Source organism: Carassius carassius, chromosome 22 (genome assembly GCF_963082965.1).
Source record: "Carassius carassius chromosome 22, fCarCar2.1, whole genome shotgun sequence".
Lineage (NCBI taxonomy): Eukaryota > Metazoa > Chordata > Actinopteri > Cypriniformes > Cyprinidae > Carassius > Carassius carassius.
This window is the reverse complement of record NC_081776.1, coordinates 22602454-22623787: the sequence shown is the minus strand read 5'-3', so window position 1 is coordinate 22623787 and position 21334 is coordinate 22602454. Positions and strand designations below refer to the sequence as shown.

General features: G+C 40.2%; 1 protein-coding gene across 1 annotated transcript; it reads right to left on the bottom strand.

The window, feature by feature from the left end:
• Positions 1 to 1621: 1621 nt before the first annotated feature.
• Positions 1622 to 19624, bottom strand: LOC132099114 (uncharacterized). The gene is made up of 5 exons (XM_059505566.1): positions 19574 to 19624; positions 8417 to 9483; positions 8177 to 8332; positions 2295 to 2387; positions 1622 to 2222 (listed from the first exon to the last, which is right to left on the bottom strand). Exons 2-5 carry the CDS (start codon positions 9368 to 9370, stop codon positions 1935 to 1937), a joined length of 1491 nt encoding a protein of 496 aa, XP_059361549.1. The 5' UTR covers positions 9371 to 9483; positions 19574 to 19624; the 3' UTR covers positions 1622 to 1934.
• Between the last annotated feature and the right edge of the window lie 1710 nt (positions 19625 to 21334).

The following is a 21334-nucleotide window of genomic DNA, read 5'->3' as shown; positions in this document are numbered from 1 at the left end:
TGTATCGTTCATCAGCTGGAAAGAATCGTTCTGAAAATGATTCCAACTAGTTTTTCTGTGCCTTTATCGTTATAGTTGTAGTGTGGACTCTGCTATTCTTTAATATTAAGAACAATTTTTTTAACTATATCTTTATCGTTATCTTTATAGTTATCGTGCTTGGTGTGAACGGGCGTTTAGTCTCATCGCTCGGACAGGGCATCACAATATGTTAAGGGGCATAACATTTCCGTCACATGCTTGAGGTATTCGGCCAATCACAACACACTGGATAGCTGGCCAATCAGAGCACAACTCGCTTGTAAGACTGATAAGCCTTGTAAAAATCTACGTGTTTCAGAAGGCGGGCCAAAGAGGAGAAACAATAATGTGCAGTGTGTGGAAAATGTGTTTTTGAACCATAAACTGCATAAACACATTTCAATAGACCAAATACACCAAACAATAGCCGCGTTTCCACTGCTGGAAATTTACCCAGGAGCTACGGACTTTGGACTGGTACTCGGTGTGTTTCCACGGCAGGGACCAGGAACTAAATAAAGTTCTGGGTAAAAAAAATACCCCTCAGAAAGTCCCTGCTGGTGAGGTGGTACTTTTTCAAAGTCCCGGAACTTTTGGGGGCGGGACTTGGGCGCTAAACATCCTGATTGGCTGAGTTCACACACCATTGTGACTTCAACCACCATTTATTCCGATCATTTTCAAAATATTACTGTTATTGTGTCAAGAAATGTCATTTTAAAAGTATTTCAGGCGAGAATGTAGTTGTTTAAAACTCAAACCTGTGTTTTATTTATAAAGACAGTGCCTATTTAAAAATGTGTTTTGCCGATCTCGGAGATATACCCTCCGAGAGCAGCCTCACCTCGGCTAGACCTTCTGATGTGTGCCGCTGGTCTCTTTAGTGGTTAAACATAACATATAATTCGTTTTGGGTAAATCTAACAGGTTATCTTTGTGGCTGTATATATACACATTTCCGTGAAATAAGTTAACTTCTGCGACCATTATTATGTTTAAATGAAAACGAAAGGAGGCATTGGTATTTGATATGCTATTTCATTTTATTGTAAATATACGGTGAGGAAAATTGCAGTAGCCAAGGCGAGCTGACTGATGTTATCAAGTACGCTGCTGTTTTTAGAATTACCGGATTTGCGTCATCGTGGACATCACACTCCCGAGGCGAATGTGTAAAGTCCGAATTACTGAGGATGCAAGTCCAAAATCAGCGTACTTTGTATTGAGAAACGCGCACAGATCTACGTCACCAGACTATTTGCCTAATCTTCCCGGTACTTTACACCGCGGTGGAAATGCAGAAAGCAACAGGTCTGGGGGGAAAGTAGTTCCTGGTACAATTGTTCCAGGTAATTTCGGTGGAAACGTGGCAAATGCTCTTTTTTTAGCAGCATCATATGACCCCTTTAAGAAGAGCGCCTGACATTTATTCAGCTGGCTTAAAAATACTTTGGTGTTCACACATTATTAAATATGTATTGACAGGCACATGGCGTAGACTTTTTTTGCATGTATGCAATATACTGGAGACAAAACCTGAGAAAGTAGACCGGAATATTCCACAGCATTCCTGGACACGCAAATTGTGAAATGGGAATAGGAATATCCATATATTTAGTGTTGCCAAAAACTAATCAAATGGCACAAACCATGAGAAAAGTATGTTTTCCAAGCTATTTTGTAAGTAAATATGTGGTTTTACTTCCAAAAAAAGAACACAGAAAACAATAAATTTCAACAACACTCATTGCCAGTTTACGGTGTCCACCAAGCTACAACTAACGCCGTTATTTTTTTTTAAACATTAATTTTTTCTAGGTGTTCCAAATAAACTGCTACTTTGTCAAGCATACAACTGCTGTAATTGTATGTACAACTTGAATTTGATGACAGCAACCCAATTCTTTACAGTTTTAGTACAGTAGTTTGTTTTTTAGAGACATTACCTTCGGGCTAGCTTTCATATCATCCAGCTCAAGGAATATCTTTTGAAATGCCTCAAAAGTGTTTTTTAGTTCTTTTGGGTAGCTGAGGTTGAGTGCGTATATAAGTCCCATTAGCAATGCACAGGCCCTGGGTACGTCCAGGTCTTGCTGGACTTCCATTCCCTCAATCACAATTGTTGCTCTGGCTGGTTCTAACATTGTGGAACCTCTAGTTAAAATAATCTTCATCTCTTCATTGCCAATATCCCCATCATCCTAAGAAAAACAAAACCAAAGTTATCATATTTAAAAACAAGATTAATACAAAGTACGATGTACCTGACTTACCAAATGTTCTTTAAACAGATCTTCCTCATTTTCTCTGAGATATACCACCAATGAACGGATAGCAGCTTCTCTCCTTCCTTCCACAGAATAATCCTGTAAAGGAGAAAAATGTGTTTTACTACTCATCCATCGAAATGGTAGAAACAATGACCTAAAGATGAGGTTCATTACTACACTAAAACAATTATTGATCTCAACCCTGTTTCATTAAAATCAAATCATCAAATAAATTTGTATTATTCATTTACATTTTTTTTTCTGACCTCAAATATTCCAATATTCACTCTATGGTGACTTCCTTAAAGAATTCACTGTTTTTCTGTAGAATCTAGTAGTGTTGATGCAGCTATGATTGTTGGTGAATTTCAACATTCAAACTGATTAAGAAAATGATGCATTATGATAAATATTTACTGGCATTCAAATAGTCAAGCTATGGTGACAAAAAAACAACAACAGACAGACGGCCTTTAAGAATTCTGTATGATCTAATAGACAATGTAGATAAAGCTATGATTATTAGTGATTTCAACATTCATAAAATTAAGACAATCAAAAAGAAATATTTGAGTCATGCAACAAAAGTATTAAATGCTATAGGACAGTAAGAGCTAACAAAACCTGCTAACACTTTAGATTAGCTTGCATAATAGCTAGCATATTGGCTGTTTATTAGTACTTAAAAAGCAAATATTTATGCCTTATTCTGCATGACATAATATATCATAACTATATGGTTCTATATCCACAGCTATTGAAAAAGGTGTTACTTGTAACCTCAGAAGCTCTGAGAGCACAAGTACATGCCAACACATCCCAAAAACTTTGAAGCTGGCTATTATCAAACCCCTTTTCATGAAGCCCCAGCATAACCTGATATAACTGGTCAATTAGACTGATTTAAAACCTCTTATTTATGGCTAAGATTTTAGAAAAAATGTGACTTAAAGCTGATTGCGGATTAGCTGCCTGTAAGGTTTCATTTCAATTTTAAAATTCTGGAATGTGCTTCCCAATAACGTTTTCTCTTCAGCATGCTTACAGAGACAGTAAAGGTATACCTTAACTGAAAGGTATAACTTTTCTAGGCAAGTTCCCTGAAATACACCTTAAGAATCTGCTTAAGGTATACATTCTTACGTGTGACATAACCAGGTGCTGTCCATGGCAGTGGTGCTGAACTGGTTGATAACGACTGCTTTAGAATCAATTCACTCTATGCAGGGAGTGTTTCAGTGTGTTATGTGAGAAAGCTGTGTTCTTTATAAAAGCAGCACTTCAGAATAGTTGGAACTACATTTATCAAAAGAAAAAAAGAGATCTTCCAGCAGCTGAATTACATGGCTGAGGGGGTAGCTGCTCAATTTGCTGCCATGGAAGGAGAAATGTTTTCAGAATTGCAGCTTCTGACAGGGTAAGCCAGAGTACTTGTGTCTTCACGGATGAAATGTGCACACTAGCTACACGGACAGTGACATATTTGATTTAGCACAACTATTCACTGTATCTGTGCCATAGTTAGACCAAACTCCGAACTGATGTACCTTTGGATAGTATAATTAAAAAGCTAACAAACACCAGTGTAATGATCATTTTATTCTTGGAATGAAAAGGCTTCAGTTAGCCTAATCAAACACTGGGTGAATTGCAGCTTCAGAATTATATTCACATAGAATGAGATGTAAAGAAGCTTTCTCCAGAGTGGTGGCCACTAGCAGAGTGAACAGTGATAAGTTAAAGCCAAGAGTGGCCCAAACCAATCTTACAAACATATGCCTAAAGGCAGTTTCACACCAATGACGATAACTATAAAAATAACGCTAAAGATAAAGATATAGTTCTAAAAATCTTTCTTAATATTAAAGAGTAGCAGAGTCCACACTACAACTATAACGATAAATACACAGAGGTACGATATCGTTGGAATCACTTCCAAAACGTTTTTTTTTTCAAGCTGATGAACGATACAAACATTTACAACTAATAAGAATTAAACCTGCTATAATGAGCTCGAGAATTTTAAGTGGCAGATGCACGTGCACTTAGAATAAATAGACAATATCGTTATCTTTATTATTATTGTTCTTAGTGTGAATATAGTTCTCATCTGAAATTCTGTTCAATTTCAAACTTCTCTACTTCTGAAGCGATTTGTTGTCCTGATGTACGTTCTATACCTACTGTATCTAAGAACGTTTCAGGAAACACACATTAATGTTAAGTACAGATTAAAGTATACATTTCAGAATGACATAGCATTAAGGTGGTTTCGGGAAACACACCTTCTTATTACATTACTCTAAATGATTTAGGACAGAGTCAGACACCTAGCCCCTGGTGGGTCACTGACTTTAATCTGAGTTTAGTTTCCTCCCTAATAAAACACACCTGCCTGTAATTTCTTGAAGACTTAGATTAATATATTTCTTTTTGTGCTTTTGTTTATGGATGAACCTAAACTCTGCAGGACAGTGGCCCTCCAGGACCGGAGTTGCTCACCTCTCGTTTACCTCCTTATTACTTATGTTACCTGTTGTGGCACTTTACTTTATCACGTTCACTAGATCAATAAAACCTACAATATATGTGGATCATTTTTTACTGATTGGCTTCTACACTATGGCATAGCCTTCCTAGCACTGGTTGGGACTCAGACACGCAATTTAGACTAAAGACTAATTTCTTTTGTCAAGCATACATCTAATGATTTCCCACCACACAGCTCAAGCTTTCGTTGCGTTATTCAAGGTCTGCTCATGCCGGGAATTAATTCAAATGCATCTACATTGCTGCATTCTTTTCTACACTTGTAGGGCCCTATTTTAAGGATCTAAACGCAAAGTGTAAAGCACACGGCGCAGGTTCACTCAGGGTGTGTCCAAATCCACTTTTGCTATTGTAATGACAGAAAAACGGTTGGCGCGTCCGGGCTCATGGTCGAAACGGGTTGTCCCTATTCTCTTGATGAGTAATGGGTGTTTTTTTGGGTTTAACGTGCAATAAACCAATCAGAGTCTCATCTTCCATTCCCTTTAAGAGCTAGTTGCGGTCATGCCATGACGGATTTGCTATTTACATGGTGGAATTAGGCAAACGCAAAGACGGAACGCATCTCTGAGATGAAACGGAGCTGCTCGTGTGCAAGCAAATAGATAGCCTAATTCTGATACATGTGATGACTAGCCATTATGACATGTGTGTATATATACAGGTCCTTCTCAAAAAATTAGCATATTGTGATAAAGTTCATTATTTTCAATAATGTAATGATAAAAATTAAACTTTCATATATTTTAGATTCATTGCACACCAACTGAAATATTTCAGGTCTTTTATAGTTTTAATACTGATGATTTTGGCATACAGCTCATGAAAACCCAGAATGCCTGTCTCAAAAAATTAGCATATCATGAAAAGGTTCTCTAAACAAGCTATTAACCTAATCATCTGAATCAACTAATTAACTCTAAACACCTTCAAAAGATTCCTGAGGCTTTTAAAAACTCCCAGCCTGGTTCATTTCTCAAAACCGCAATCATGGGTCAGACTGCTGACCAGAAGGCCATCATTGACACCCTCAAGCGAGAGAGTAAGACACAGAAAGAAATTTCTGAACGAATAGGCTGTTCCCAGAGTGCTGTATCAAGACACCTCAGTGGGAAGTCTGTGGGAAGGAAAAAGTGTGGCAAAAAACGCTGCACAACGAGAAGAGGTGACCGGACCCTGAGGAAGATTGTGGAGAAGGACCGATTCCAGACCTTGGGGGACCTGCGGAAGCAGTGGACTGAGTCTGGAGTAGAAACATCCAGAGCCACCGTGCACAGACGTGTGCAGGAAATGGGCTACAGGTGCCGCATTCCCCAGGTCAAGCCACTTTTGAACCAGAAACAGCGGCAGAAGTGCCTGACCTGGGCTACAGAGAAGCAGCACTGGACTTTTGGACAAATTTTGCATGTCATTCGGAAATCAAGGTGCCAGAGTCTGGAGGAAGACTGGGGAGAAGGAAATGCCAAAATGCCTGAAGTCCAGTGTCAAGTACCCACAGTCAGTGATGGTCTGGGGTGCCATGTCAGCTGCTGGTGTTGGTCCACTGTGTTTTATCAAAGCCAGGGTCAATGCAGCTAGCTATCAGGAGATTTTGGAGCAGTTCATGCTTCCATCTGCTGAAAAGCTTTATGGAGATGAAGATTTCATTTTTCAGCACGACCTGGCACCTGCTCACAGTGCCAAAACCACTGGTAAATGGTTTACTGACCATGGTATTACTGTGCTCAATTGGCCTGCCAACTCTCCTGACCTGAACCCCATAGAGAATCTGTGGGATATTGTGAAGAGAAAGTTGAGAGACGCAAGACCCAACACTCTGGATGAGCTTAAGGCCACTATCGAAGCATCCTGGGCCTCCATAACACCTCAGCAGTGCCACAGGCTGATTGCCTCCATGCCACGCCGCATTGAAGCAGTCATTTCTGCAAAAGGATTCCCGACCAAGTATTGAGTGCATAACTGAACATAATTATTTGAAGGTTGACTTTTTTTGTATTAAAAACACTTTTCTTTTATTGGTCGGATGAAATATGCAAATTTTTTGAGACAGGCATTTTGGGTTTTCATGAGCTGTATGCCAAAATCATCAGTATTAAAACAATAAAAGACCTGAAATATTTCAGTTGGTGTGCAATCTAAAATATATGAAAGTTTAATTTTTATCATTACATTATGGAAAATAATAAACTTTAACACAATATGCTAATTTTTTTAGAAGGACCTGTATGTATGTATATATATATATATATATATATAAAACATTTATTTATTTAGTCTACAAAAAAATCTTATGCATCGCCATCCTTTAATTTTTAATATTTGGCATCCTGCTGTGCATCCCTGTGTTTAATAAGCAGCGTGTACACTCTTTAAATAACAAAGAAAAAACATTGCTCCAGACTTTAGACCAGGTTTGAGTTGGTCTATGGTGCAGTCTATTTTCAGCTCATTAAAATAGCATTGCGCCAGCAATGCGCCTGAACTCACCTTTTTTTTTTAGACCAGCACGCCCATGGGCACAAAAATGAGTGCAAATGCATTTGCTAATTAACCGACGTGGCGCTGGACGGGAAAATGCGAATGGCGCCAGATTGAAACTAGCAAACACAAGTGCGCTGCGCCTTGCATTGCATTGCGCCGGGTGTATGATAGGGCCCGGAATATTTATCTTGTGGATACTAGATATCCAGCTCAGACCAAATTTGATGTTGCCTTCCAATGTTTTATAATCCCAACTACAATAAAAATGACAGCTATAATTTAATCCATGCATTTCTATACTTAAACAAAACCTTACTGATTTTATTATACACAATATCACAGCAACTTTGTTTGACAACTATTATATGCTTATTCAACTTTATCCACAAACATACAGTAAAATCAAATGAAGCAACTTTTCCTATAGGATGTCTCAACTGGATAATTGTTAGGGCTGTGTATCGGCAAGAATCTGGCGATACGATACACATCACGATACAGTGGTTGCGATACGATATATCATGATACACTGCGATACTGTAAGCAAGGCGATATATTGGGATATCTTATTTTAGGAATAGGATATATATTTTAGGAAAGCTGTCATTAAGAACATACCACCATATGCAAACCTTACCCAAGCAAAAAATTTATATAGAAATATTGTTTAACCAGAACACACTGGGATCTGCATTTGCAATAATCAGTCCCTGTAACAAAGCTGCCTTGAAACAATGTGCACTGTAAAAAAAACTCTACAAATAAAATTCACTTGAATTGACCCAACACAGCACCCCCCACCCAACACCTACATGAAAAACACTTATGTTTCTATTTATAACATTTATTCATACCTCTAGCAGCATGTTCTTAATACGCTGAATACTCATTTTTGAAGACCGTCCTCTTGAGAACACCAAGGACATTATCTTAGGAGAGTATTGGTCCAGTTTGGCCATGAACATTGCCTCCAGATTAACAGTGGTGATCCTTTCGAATTCTTCATTTATCTGTAAAAATAAGACAATTTGTTTGCAAAATGTAATGCAATGAAACACATACTGCAAACTATTTTTTCTAAAAAATATATTTACCTGAGCTGCATGAAAAAGAGCAGGCCATCTGTATTTTAAATCATTGACTGGTATTGCTTGACTGACAATCTCCTGCCTGCGAATAGAGAATGTCTTTGCCATTTTTTCACTGATGATCTGATAGTTCATATTCTTCTTAATTTCATTAAGGAGCTCCACCCTTTGATGTTCCAAGCTTTCCTCAGTTTCTCCTAGAGGGTGAGGGGGCAAAAAGTTCACCTCTGCCTTTCTTGGCTTTTTGATATTTTTTGCAGGTGCTTTTTCATGTGCGTGCTTCTTTTTGACAGAGTTAACATCGAGTTCAAGGCATCCAAGCCCTCTCAGCTTTGCTCTATAGTTGCCCATTTTATATTTCAGTCTCTGTCGCCATCCATAGCATCCATTATATGAGCCTGGTTCTTTAAGACAAGGATATTTCTGAATCAGCGCCTCTGCAACATCAGACAACTGCGCGCTTGTTGGGTAGGCAACATACTGAAAGATGTTTTCAGCCAGTTTCTCTAGGATGTCTGGAAGGATTGATGTAAAGTTGAGTTGAATTCCATTCTTCTTGAAAGCTTCACTTGCTGTGGAAAGCACAAGTTCTGTATCATAGGCAAAGCGAGGTACTGGGAATTCAGAAGGCCAACGCTGTGAACGCTGAGTCTTGTGTTCAGATAATGAAAGAATCGATGTATCCTGCGATCCAGAATTGGAACTGCTGATAGAAGGATAGATGTCGGTCACTGAAGTGTGGACTGAGGTTTGGATGCAGGTCTTTGATGCACTTTTAATGGAACTCTCCACATCAGTAAAAGTCAGCGTAAGTGTGGGAGGTTCAACAATGTGGATCACCTTAACTGTGTCCTTGTCCTTGAGGTCACTTGTTGAGGTAAGAGAAAAATATTCCTCTCCGAAATCAGCATCCTTATAATGCAAAGTAAAGTTCCCATTAAGGCCAAATGTCTTCCTCATAATAGACTCAAGTTCACTCACAGTTCCTGGGATTCCATGAGGCAAGTCAAGTTTGCGAATATCATGGTCTTGAAGAATTACGCGAAGTTTGGCTGGACAAGATTTTGGAACACCTGTAAGAGAAACCACATTACTTCAGTTTGAGTTACAGAAAATCAAGGGATGAGGATCTTTCCATATAAACTTCCCTTAGCAGGAAAATCTGCAAAAGTGTTGTCTAAAAGAGAAGTGGAAAGCACCCTTGTTGAAACAAGATCAGTGGTAGGACTGCTAGAATGTTTACAAAACCTGGTGCTGGAACCAACTTCCAGATGACAAAATTGCCATAAGTACCTGAAACCATATGCTTACCTGTACATTCTCACACTATAAATAATTTATTTGCACTGAATATTCTATTCACACTGTGCAGAATGTAAATTCAAAACACTGAATTTTTGTATTTTTTAAGATTTATCTGCAAGTGTTTGCATAGAACATTAGCAAATAAGACATTTCCATCCAATGTGTCAAATAGAACAAAATTGTCACTTCCTGATAAACTGGCACTAAATATCACTAAGAAAAGTAGGAGAAGCCAATGAATATGATAATTTTCATTATTTCAATTTTCATATTTGTGCCGCAGAGCAAGCAAATGAAACAATAAATATGGTCATTGCTTTCAGATGTGGATCCCTACTGTTTGGGTAGGGTATATATATCCCTACAAGAACTTTTAGTCATGTAAGACAGTTCTTGACAAGAGACTTTAGGAATGACCATTACAACATTTGAGATGCTGTGGAACAAGATCGGTCTGCTGGTTAGTCAGTTTTTCCATCCCATGGCTCAAAGTCACATGATTTTTTTGATGCATTATTCTGCAAATGCATTTCAATCTCCCATTATTCACATTAACCCTTTTTCACACAAGTCAAAAACCACCTCAAGCAAGCATAAAAACTTTTTTGCCAATCATTTTTTTCTTCAACATTTGCCATTTCCATCACTTGTTTCTGATGCTATACTTCAAAATGTGCATAAAAAGAGAGCAATGGAACCATAGCTATAGACAGATGTCCTCTTGTGCACAAATTCATTACATCTCCAGTTGATTGTAATTTCTTTATTAGTGCTAAGTTCGTGGGAATTAGCTCAGTCCTTTTGTTTGAAGTGTAATGGAAATTCAGCTACAGTGATTGGTTCTGAGCAGGTTTTGCTCATCTTAACTGAGCCTAATCTCTGACTGACATTGTGTCTGCACTATGTTGGTTTTAAAGGGGTCATGAACAGAGAAATCTATATTCCCTTGATCTTTTGAAATATAAGTTGCACACTGTAATTACATTGTAGTATAAAAACATCTTAAGTTTTAGAACTCAAAACTCTCTCATTAGTGCAGAAACAGCTAATATTAAAGCCAATCGGCCAAAACGAAAGGTTGGGGAATATGCCAATGATTCACACATAGTGGGTAAACGATACGATAAAGATGCCTCCAAAGACAACAAAACACTACAGTGCAAAGTTGTTGAAAAATTTGCTTTTGCCTTCCTTTTGATCCTAACATTAAAAAGAGTGGATAAACCTTCTTTTTAATGAAGTTCCAGACTGTGTCAGTAAGAACTTGGTCCTTTAATAATAATAATAATAGTACCTTTTATTTATAGGCGCCTTTTAAGACACTCAAGGACACCGTACAATAAAACAAAACATAAAATGCAAGCATTTTAACAACAAATTAAACAAGAAAATCATTAAAAGCAATTCTAAACAAATATGTTTTTATCTGAACTTTAAAATGAGAAATAGAATCCAGCTTTCGAATGTGCAAAGGTAAAGAGTTCCATAGCTTCGGCGCTGCACAACTTAAAGCACTACCACCAAAGGGACTCATCTTGAAGTTTGGAACAGACAATAAATGTGCAGAAGATGATCTCAAAGAGCACAAAGGAGTATACAGATGGAGAAGATCTGAAAGATAATGGGGTGTCAAATTATGAAGAGCTTTGTAGGTAAGAAGTAAAATGTTATAATGTACACAATAATAAACAGGAAGCCAATGCAACTTAAAAAGAATAGGAGTTATATGATTGAAACTACATGAACGGTAAATTAAATTAACTGTAATCGAATAAGTTGTTTTCCAGGAATGCCAAATAAAAGAGAATTACAATAATCAATTCGAGATGTATCCAATGCATGAATAGACACTTCAGTACTATGTTGAGAGAGTGAAGAATGAATGAAGCAATATTGTGTAAATAAAAAAATGCAGAACGTGAAATATTACTGATATGGGAACCAAAAGAAAGCAAACCATCCAGTATAACTCCAAGACTTTTCACCGGGGCAGAAAAATTAACTGGACAATTATCAATGAACAAAGTAAAGGATTGAGTTTTTTTAAGACAGACCTTGAACCCACAAGGAGGGCTACTGTCTTATTGATATTTAATAAAAAAAAAAATTGTCATCCAAATATTAATATCCTGGAGACATTTAGTAAAGTCAGGAGGGAGATGGGAAACATTAGGTCTTGTAGAAATGTACACTTGTGTATTATCAGCATAAAAATGAATACCATAGGAACGAAAAATACGACCAAGAGGTAGAATATAAATGATGAATAAAAGCGGACCCAACACCGACCCCTGTGGCACGCCATGAGTAACCGAGACAGGATCTGAACGTGTATTCTTAATCTGTACAAATAGTTTTCTGTCACTTAAATAAGATGAAAACCAAAGAAGCGCATTATCAGCTATTCCTACGCAACCCAGCCATTCCAATAACACTGAATGGCATATAGTATCAAATGCAGCACTAATATCTTAACAGAATAAGAATAGACAGAAGACCAGAATCAGCAGCTAGGAGAAGATCATTTATAACCTTAATGAGAGCTGTTTCCGCTTCGCTTCGGAACAGGCGATAGCGACGCACCTTTGTCCGCCCTCTGCTGGACGGCGGCAAAAGCAGTGTTGCAATCTAAAGCCTGCTGTGTGACGCTGCGTCTGCACTACTCACGATGGCTGCTTCACCCAAGCGCAGGTGTACGAGTTCCGCTGTGGCCGAGCTCTCACCCAAGCGCGCGGCTGTTTCAGTTCCAGGAATTGTGACTGTCTCAGCGTTTTCTGCAATGTGCAAGCCTGCACAGTTGCCCGCCTGCCTGCACACAAAAGCAGTTATCACAACAGCTTCAGCAACGCAGCTCGAGACCCCCGCTCTCGCTTTACCGGCCGTCACCCCGCGCCGCGGGGACCGCGGCAGAGGATTACAGTGAGGCCGGGAGCCCCGAAGCCATCCTAGGAAAGCCACCTATGCCTGCTGCATGACGCTGCGTCTGCACTACACACGATGGCTGCTTCATCGAAGCGCCGGTGTATGAGTTCCGCTGTGGCCGGGCTCTCGCCTAAGCGCGCCGCTGTTTCAGTTCCAGGGATTGTGACTGTTTCAGCGTCTTTTGCAATGCGCAAGCCTGTGCGGTTGCCCGCTTGCCTGCACACAAAAACCGTTATCACGGCTACCCAGATATTTCCCGAAAAAGGTGTAATTTCTGGTGTCCCGGCCACGGCTGATGGTGCTATAAATGTAGTGACAATGCCCACTGCTCAGTGCCCATCTCCACATATAAGCACAGCCCTTCACATAGGGCTCGCGCCCATAAAAGCGACTCAAGTCGATCAGACGCACTACATAGTAAACGTGCCCACTTCTCAGTGCCCACAATCACTATGTCATACGCATCATGTGGTTTCTGTAAAAACGAAACCCGTGCACGTTCGTCCGGCCACGGCCGATGGTGCTATAAATGTAGTGACGATGCCCACTCCTCGGTGCCCATCTCCACATGTAAGCACAGCCCTGCACACAGGGCTCGCGCACATAAGATCGACTCAGATCGGTCACGCGCGCCACATAGTAAACGTGCCCACTCCTCAGTGCCCACATACATTATGTCACACACGGCACGTGGTTTCTGGCAGACAGCGAGTCGAAAGTGGTAAATGTGCACGCTTGCAGCCCATACTGGATCTAAGACAGCTGAACAAGGCATTGATGAAACGCAGTTTCAGAATGCTTACGAACAGGAAGCTCCTCGCGCAGATTCGCAGAGGGGACTGGTTCATGTCAATAGATCTGAAGGACGCGTATTTTCAAATACAGATTGCGTCAAGTCACAGGCGATATTTGAGATTCGCCTTCGAGGGCCAGGGCATACCAGTTTACAGTCCTGCCATTCGGCTTGTCCGGGCTCCTTTTACTCCTTTTCCACGTTTACGAGGTGCATGGATGCAGCGCTCGCTCCTCTTAGACTCAGAGGCGTGTGAGTGCTGAATTATTTGGACGACTGGCTGATTCTGGCTCGATCACGAGCAGAGCTCGTGGAGCACAGGGCCGTTTACTCGATCACCTCGAGAAGCTCGGTCTCAGTGTCAATTGGGCGAAGAGTTCGCTGAACCCCAGTCAGACGATTCTGTTTTTGGGTATCGTTCTGAACTCGTGTTCCATGACGGCGTTGGGCATTCAGCGCGCAGCGAGTTCTTTCCGCTGCGGCGCTACCGTTTCGCTCAAACACTGTCAGAAGGTGCTGGGCCTCATGGCCTCAGCATCTCCGGTTCTGCAGCTGGGCCTGCTCCGCATGCGCCCCCTGCAGCTCTGGCTGAAGGCGCGGGTGCCGCGCAGAGCGTGGGTGTCTGGCCGACTGCGTCTCAAGGTCAATCAGAGCGGTGTCACAGCCCTGAAACCCTGGACAGCAAACGGCTGGTACCAATCAGGTGTAAGCCTGGGGACTTCCCCGAATGTGAAGATGGTGTCGACGGACGCCTCCACTTCGGGATGGGGAGCGCTGCTCGAGGGCAGACCGTCCTTTGGCCTGTGGTCAGAACGGGAAAAGCTCCATCATATCAACTGTCTGGAAATGCTGGCAGTGGAGAACGCGCTGATGCGCTTTTGTCCCCAAATCAAGGACCACCACGTCTTAGTCCGTTCGGACAACATGTCTGTGGTGTCCTACATAAATCGCCAGGGCGGTCTCGGGTCCCGAAACCTGTACAGGCTGGCGGAACGCCTCCTGGTTTGGGCTCGGCGCAACGTGCGTTCGCTGAGGGCAGTGCATGTGCCTGGGCTACAGAATCTGGGTCCAGACAGGCTGTCCAGAGGCAATGTTCCTACGGGCGAAAGGTCTCTACACCCGCAAACAGTCCGGCTGTTGTGGGAGAGATTTGGCCGGAGCGGAGGTGGACCTCTTCGCGTCCCACGAAAACGCTCACTGCCCCGCGTTCTTTTCCAAGAACGAAAGCGCGCTGTCACGGAAATGGCCATGCTGCCCGCTTTATGCTTTCCCTCCTGTCTCCCTCCTTCCACAGGTGATAGAACGGGTGAGAGAAACGAGATGTTCAATACTGCTTGTAGCACCTCTTTGGAAGAACCAACCATGGTTCCCAGATTTGATGCAGTTAGCAGATGTCGCCCCGTGGCCAGTACCGTTGAGGAGGGACCTCCTCTCGCAGGCCAGGGGTTCGATTTGGCACCCTCAACCGGAATTGTGGTCCCATGTGTGGGCGCTCAACGGTTACCCGCTGATCTCGCAGTGGGAGTGCTAAATACCATCACTCAGGCTAGAGCTCCGTCGACACGACGTCTGTATGCCTCGAAGTGGTCGGTGTTCTCCAGCTGGTGCACAGCTCGAGGATGTTCACCCCTTAGTTGTGAGGTGACGGAGGTTCTCTCCTTCTTACAGGAGTTGTTGGATAAGGGCAGAGCCCCATCCACGCTCAAAGTTTATGTGGCGGCCATCGCAGCGTTTTCTGAAACAGCGCTCGGTCAGTCAATAGGAAGGAATGATTTGGTCATCCGGTTCCTTAGAGGAGCTAGGAGGCTGAATCCTCCCAGACCTCCGTCAGTCCCTATGTGGGACCTCGCGGTGGTTTTGGAGGCCATGAAGGTCCCCCTTTTGAGCCTATCCAATCAGTTAGCCTTCAGCATCTGTCGTTCAAGACAGTATTCTTGTTGGCTCTCGCTTCAGTGAAGCGTGTGGGTGATCTGCACGCGCTCTCGGTGAGCCAGTCGTGCTTGGAGTTTGGGCCTAACGACTCAAAGGTCATACTCAAACCTAGGCACGGTTATGTGCCGAAATCCCTCAACACGCTGTTTCGGGCTCAGGTTATTGCCCTGTCTGCCCTGCCGGTGTCAGGAGAGGATAGAGACTCGAGTCTTCTTTGCCCTGTCAGGGTTTTAAGAGCTTATGTGTCTCGCTCTGCTGCCTTTCGACAGACTGAGCAGCTGTTTGTCTCGTCCGGTGGACGTTCCAAGGGAATGGCCGTTTCGAGACAGACTCTATCCAGATGGATAGTTGACGCTATAGCATTAGCTAACGCTTCCAGGGGCCTTCAGTGCCCGCGGGGCGTCAGAGCACACTCCACAAGGGGCGTCGCCTCGTCGTGGGCGTGGTCTACTGGGATCTCCTTGCAGGATATATGTATGGCGGCAGGTTGGGCCTCGCCGTCTACATTTATCAGGTTCTATAACCTGGAGGTTCCCGCCTTGCAAGCAAGGCTGCTGTCGGTATAGCCGAATCAGGGCCCTGAAGGGAACTCTGAGTTTGTGAGCGTTATGCGCTGCCGACTGTTATATGGGCAGTATTGCGTAAGACCCGCATTGCCACATTGGTCAGGCCTTGCCTCGGCTGTGTGATGTCATATTGCCGCATCTACGGATGCTGCTAGATATGGGACGGAGGGCTTCCCCCCTTTCTGTCCTGGACTCTCTGCGAGTCCCTCAGGTGACTGTGCACTGTAAATCCTGGGCGTTGCTTCAGGTTTATTGGTGTGTGATCCCTGCGCGCACGGCGTTTTACATTGGGTTCCCGTAGCGTCTTAGCTAAGACTCAGTACGAGAGAGCTCTCGTAAGAGAACGTACTCGGTTACTAAACGTAACCTCGGTTCTCTCTAGAAGAGCGAACGAGTACTGCGTTCTCTGCCGTGCGTACGATTCACTCTGGTTCGCTTCGGCGATGAAATAAATCAGGTGAGTCAGCCTTTTCGAGCTCCTTTTATAGGTTGGGCCACACCCGTTTCGGCGGGAAGCGCCCTTATTGGTCTAATGTTGCATCAGCCTGCGCTCGATAGGCTGTGCAGTTGCAGCAGAACAAGCCAATGAGCGAACGAGCCGTCTCGCCTATGGCTGTGTACTGCTGCAAATGCGCTTTACAAAAATACAAAATTAAGGATAATTTTTTGCTTCAGTATTTCGTGAAAAGAGACTTTTCCCGTAGCGTCTTAGCTAAGACGCAGTACTCGTTCGCTCTTCTAGAGAGAACCGAGGTTACGTTTAGTAACCGAGTACGTTTTCAGAGGAGCCACAGTGTTAAGTATTTGAGACAGACTGTTGTTATAGGAGTGTACCAAATCAGATGTAGAAGTAGAAAAACAGCGCTGGTTTACAGAGTAAGCAATCATTCCATCCAAAACAATATAGTCAATATTTTTTATATTACGGAATGAAAGAGCGTTAAGGTTTAATTCTTGCCAAAGAAAGAGAAATATTAAAGAATATAGGCTTGTGATCTGTAATAGGAAATTCAATTGAAGTATGGTTATGAGGTATAACACCTGAACGGCATACAAGATCTTAGATATGTCCCTTATTATGTATTGGAAAGTTAACATACTGCAAAAGCTCTGCACTGGCTAGACTTATTATATTGAGTGCTAGCAGTATTATCAAAATGAACATTAAAATCTCCCATCAACATGATGTTCACTTTATTTCACAGCGGATTCATTTAGAAATGAGGCACAATTCGAAGCAGGATTTTCAGAAAGACTGAAACTAAAAGAAGATTCTATGCCGACTATATTGGATCCGACATTAATGTTGCACCACACAAGTGTGAGTAACTTCTTTTATTATGTCTATTACAGATTGTTTAATATGTACGGAGTATTTATTCATTGTTAACCTAAAATCACAGCAGCGTCCTGTTAGCCAATCATACTGAGTGTTAACTTGACACATGAGGGTGGTCAGAACAGGACAGAAGATTACAGACCTAAAACAGTAAAATAACAGTAAACTGTAAACAAACAGGCCTACTACTTCTAAATTATTGTTTTCGGATGTAAAAATCTTGATAACATTCTAGGTGGACCTTAGAGAACAATACAAAATGATAAAAAAAGGCAGTTCATTCTTTAACAAAAGCATTCATTAGAGCTCTGAAATCAAATTGCAATAATGAGATCATTGCATTCATCTGCTCAACAGACATGACTGTAATCACCTACAATGATCAGCGCTGTAATCTTTGACGCAGTGGGAGTACATCTGAATATAATGCTGTAACCAACGCTTACAATGATCAATTAATCTTGGCAGCTGTAATAGTAAAAGAGAAACTACTTTTTAAACGGAGCACTTAAAAGCACTAAAATCAGGGTAGAAAGTCTTTTATTTATAAATTAAATATAAATAATATTTATAAACCCCACAATTTTTATTTTAGCCCCTCGAGACATAAAAAAATGATGAATGACCCCTTTAAATGAAGATATAAAAACAACACCTGTCAACAGAGAGTGGACTCAGAAAATGTACAGGCCAAAATATTTCTAATCAGCCATTAAACACTATTGAATTTATTTTCTTTAAAAGATATTTATAATATAGTTTACAACTGAGGTTTTAGAAGACAGATGTTTTCTTTAGTATACAATTTGTGTCTTTGATTTGAACTGTTCGTGTCACTCACTAACAATCAAACAGTTTGATTCATACCATCTATTATGTTGCTGGCCACTGGCTTATTTATGGCTTGATTCGATTAATATTTACCAATATTTATGTTGAGGTATGTTAATATGCCAATATTTTACCTGTAAGCTAAGTTTTTTTTAGTCCTCAGAATTTTATGAAGCTCTGAATATTTTTGCTTCCATGTTGCATAACACAAAAAGCTGAATACTATTTTTCAATTGGATTTATTATGTTTCTTTGTAAAAAGAAGCATTTATGGATGATGCTACCACTACGACACATAGGTTTTTCAGTCTTGCTTCATTATAAAAGTTCACTAAAACAGTCCGCCTGGAAACAGATTTGCAAGACATTGGTTTGATACAGTGCTTTAAAAGGATAAGAAGAAAAATAACCACTCATAGACATAAAAAAAAAAATTAAAGGTAGTCACATTTCACAGATTTACACAAAATAAATGTTTTTGCTAGTTGCATAGTTAAAAGACAGAAATGAATGGTTTTCATTGTTTTTAAGTTGCTATTGGGTAGTTAATAATTTGAAGTTAATAATCATTTTAAACTACTTTTGTCTTATTTTCCCTTAAAGCATGACAAGTCACAATAACAAATGCCCAACAGTTTAGTATGGATCAAATGATTGATTAACCAACCTGTTTGTTCCTCAGTATCTTCTTGTTTGACTCTGAATGTTCCTTCAATCCTCACATCTTCACTCTCCTCTTTAATAAAAGCCATCTTTATAAAAGTGTGTCACGTGGATCTTCTTCTTCAGCAGGAATGTTTGTGTTTGGACACTCTGTTATGTTTAAGATGAGAATGAAACATAAATCCAAACTTAATCTCCATCTCAGTCAGTTGCCTAGTTTAGTAGTCCATGCACTCGTAACTTCCCGATTAGACGAAAATATATAAATAAATAAAATCAAATCAAAACCAGAACTTAAATGAACAAGAACAGAAATTATAAAGACACTTCATGTTTAGTTATTATTTATATTTGTATTTAATGAACTGAAGATAACAACCCAGTACACTTTAAGAGATTGCACTTTAATGAAAACGTTTGCCATTGGTTTGTAAAAGCGGTAATTACACGTTTACGTGCACGTTTTGACCAGGTGTCGTCAGAGTTCGTTGATTCGAACGCTTCGAAACACTGAATCATTCGAAGCATTTGGTTCAGTTGACTCGAATTCTCGAAAAGCTCCATGTCCCGTCAGCAGCGGGACATGGACATACTCAGCAGCGCTGAATTCATGTTTACGAGAAACCGAGACGCGCGTTTTCTGTTAACTCGTGAATGGATGCGGGTTACTCACACAAACTAACTATCATTAATGTTAGATAAATTATTGCAGTATAATGTTAAATGATAATAACATTGCTTGTGAAACAAGCTATAAAAATAGACTAAAGAGTTTGCACACATTTAAAAACTTTAAATGGTTAAAAACAAACCTTTCACCAGCCGAGTCGCAACAGACGCTGCAGCGCGGCGCAGCTCTATGACGTCACACCACTAGCCCAGAATAAATGTCCCGCTCACACGCTGCTGTCTAAAATCACAAAGGTGCATAGAAATATGCGCACATGCTGAAAAGGGCATAATCAGATTTTTGGCTGAAAGGGAAAAAGGTCAAGATATGAGCCAAAAAAATACTATTTATATCTAACTAAATTGAATGTGATTTTGAAAATGTGATCTGTCAAGCATCATTCATAACAGATCTCAACTAACAGAATGCTACAAGCATGGAAAAGTTTTGGACTTTTTGATAAAAAGGCTACCATGTTTCATAACTGTTGATTGTTTTGAAATGTATTTTAATTGATCAATAACTAATAAAAATAAATTGATTAGGGCTGGGTAAATGTGATTCATTGTCAGTAATCAATTTCATGAAAACAACATCCATTAATAAATAAATAAAAAATCTGTAGACTTTGTCTCCTGTCAGACATGTTGCTGAGAGACAGAGAGAGAGATTATTGTAATAGTATCATTGTTTTGGTGCAAAGCTGTGTTACAATGGTTTAATTTTGTTAAATACTTTTCACTTTATATTTTTGTTATAACAACATTGCACATGTTAAGAAGTTTAGTCATTTATCATCTTTTTCTAACATTACTGAGACTCTTAGATTGAAACATTTAAACATAATAAAAAAAATGCTAAAATTGAAATCTAAACAAAATACTTCGCCGCCTTTTTAAGGTCCCCTGAAGTGCCTTAAAACATGCAGCATTAATCTATGTGGTGACATAATTTCAGCTGAAACAGGAAGAGAGGGTGGGGCATATCGAGCAGCCCCGCCACTTTTTAAAGTAGCCAATAGCATTTTGTTTATATCTCCTCTGGCCAGAGCCGTTCAGTTCGGTAAAGCCGCATTTGACAGCCACAGTCTAATGCATTACCCCCTAGATTCAATATGAAACTCTTAGTAAAACAAAGTAGTGGTCATACTCATGCTGAGGCTGTATAGTTGTAAAATTGTTGAATATATCCCCCTCCACAGTGTACATTGTTTTACACCAAAAGTGTACAATATACTCTAGTGTACACTGTGTATTACTCTCTGCAAGAGTGTATTATACACTGATTCAAAAGGTTATTTTTTACACTTACGGAGTAAAATACCTACCACATGGGTTTATTCTAAAAATGTATAAAGATTAATTGTGCTTTCAACACTCTGGAATTAAAGAAATAAAAAATGTCTAAATTTCCAAATGTTCACCAATTTGCGGATGTGTATATATATATACATATATATATATATATGTATATATATATATATATAAACAGATCCCCCCAAAAAAAAAACTTTCAAACCAATTGGATTTGTTTTCTCAAATTCAACAGGCCACAAAGAAATGCAACGCATGTGTTTACAAACACAATTAGTACAGCAAGCATAAAAACAGTGTAACCCAGCATTAAAAGAACAATCTTTTGTATGACTATGCAATTTCATATTACCGAATGACAACATACACACTTAAATGTGTATTGTATTAAAATATTAAAAGTACAATCTACAAGGAACAGACAAATTCGAAGACCTGAGCACTAAAGCACTCTGGGAAAAAAGTGTTTTACAGTAAAACATGTATCCGAACAACATAAAAAGTTCATTTAGCTGAAATCCGTATGATATTTTAAGGTCAAAATGTCAATTTGCAGTTTTAAAAGAACTATTAGATAAATTTAAAAGAAC

What these genes read in the sequence shown, in the direction of transcription:
- LOC132099114 (XM_059505566.1), bottom strand. Translation starts at nt 9,370, where the DNA reads ATGAGGAAGACATTTGGCCTTAATGGGAACTTTACTTTGCATTATAAG. An exon ending in CTCTTTTTCATGCAGCTCAG is followed by an intron (nt 8,333 to 8,416) that starts GTAAATATATTT and finishes TTATTTTTACAG; the next exon opens with ATAAATGAAGAATTCGAAAG. An exon ending in ATCTGTTTAAAGAACATTTG is followed by an intron (nt 2,223 to 2,294) that starts GTAAGTCAGGTA and finishes TGTTTTTCTTAG; the next exon opens with GATGATGGGGATATTGGCAA.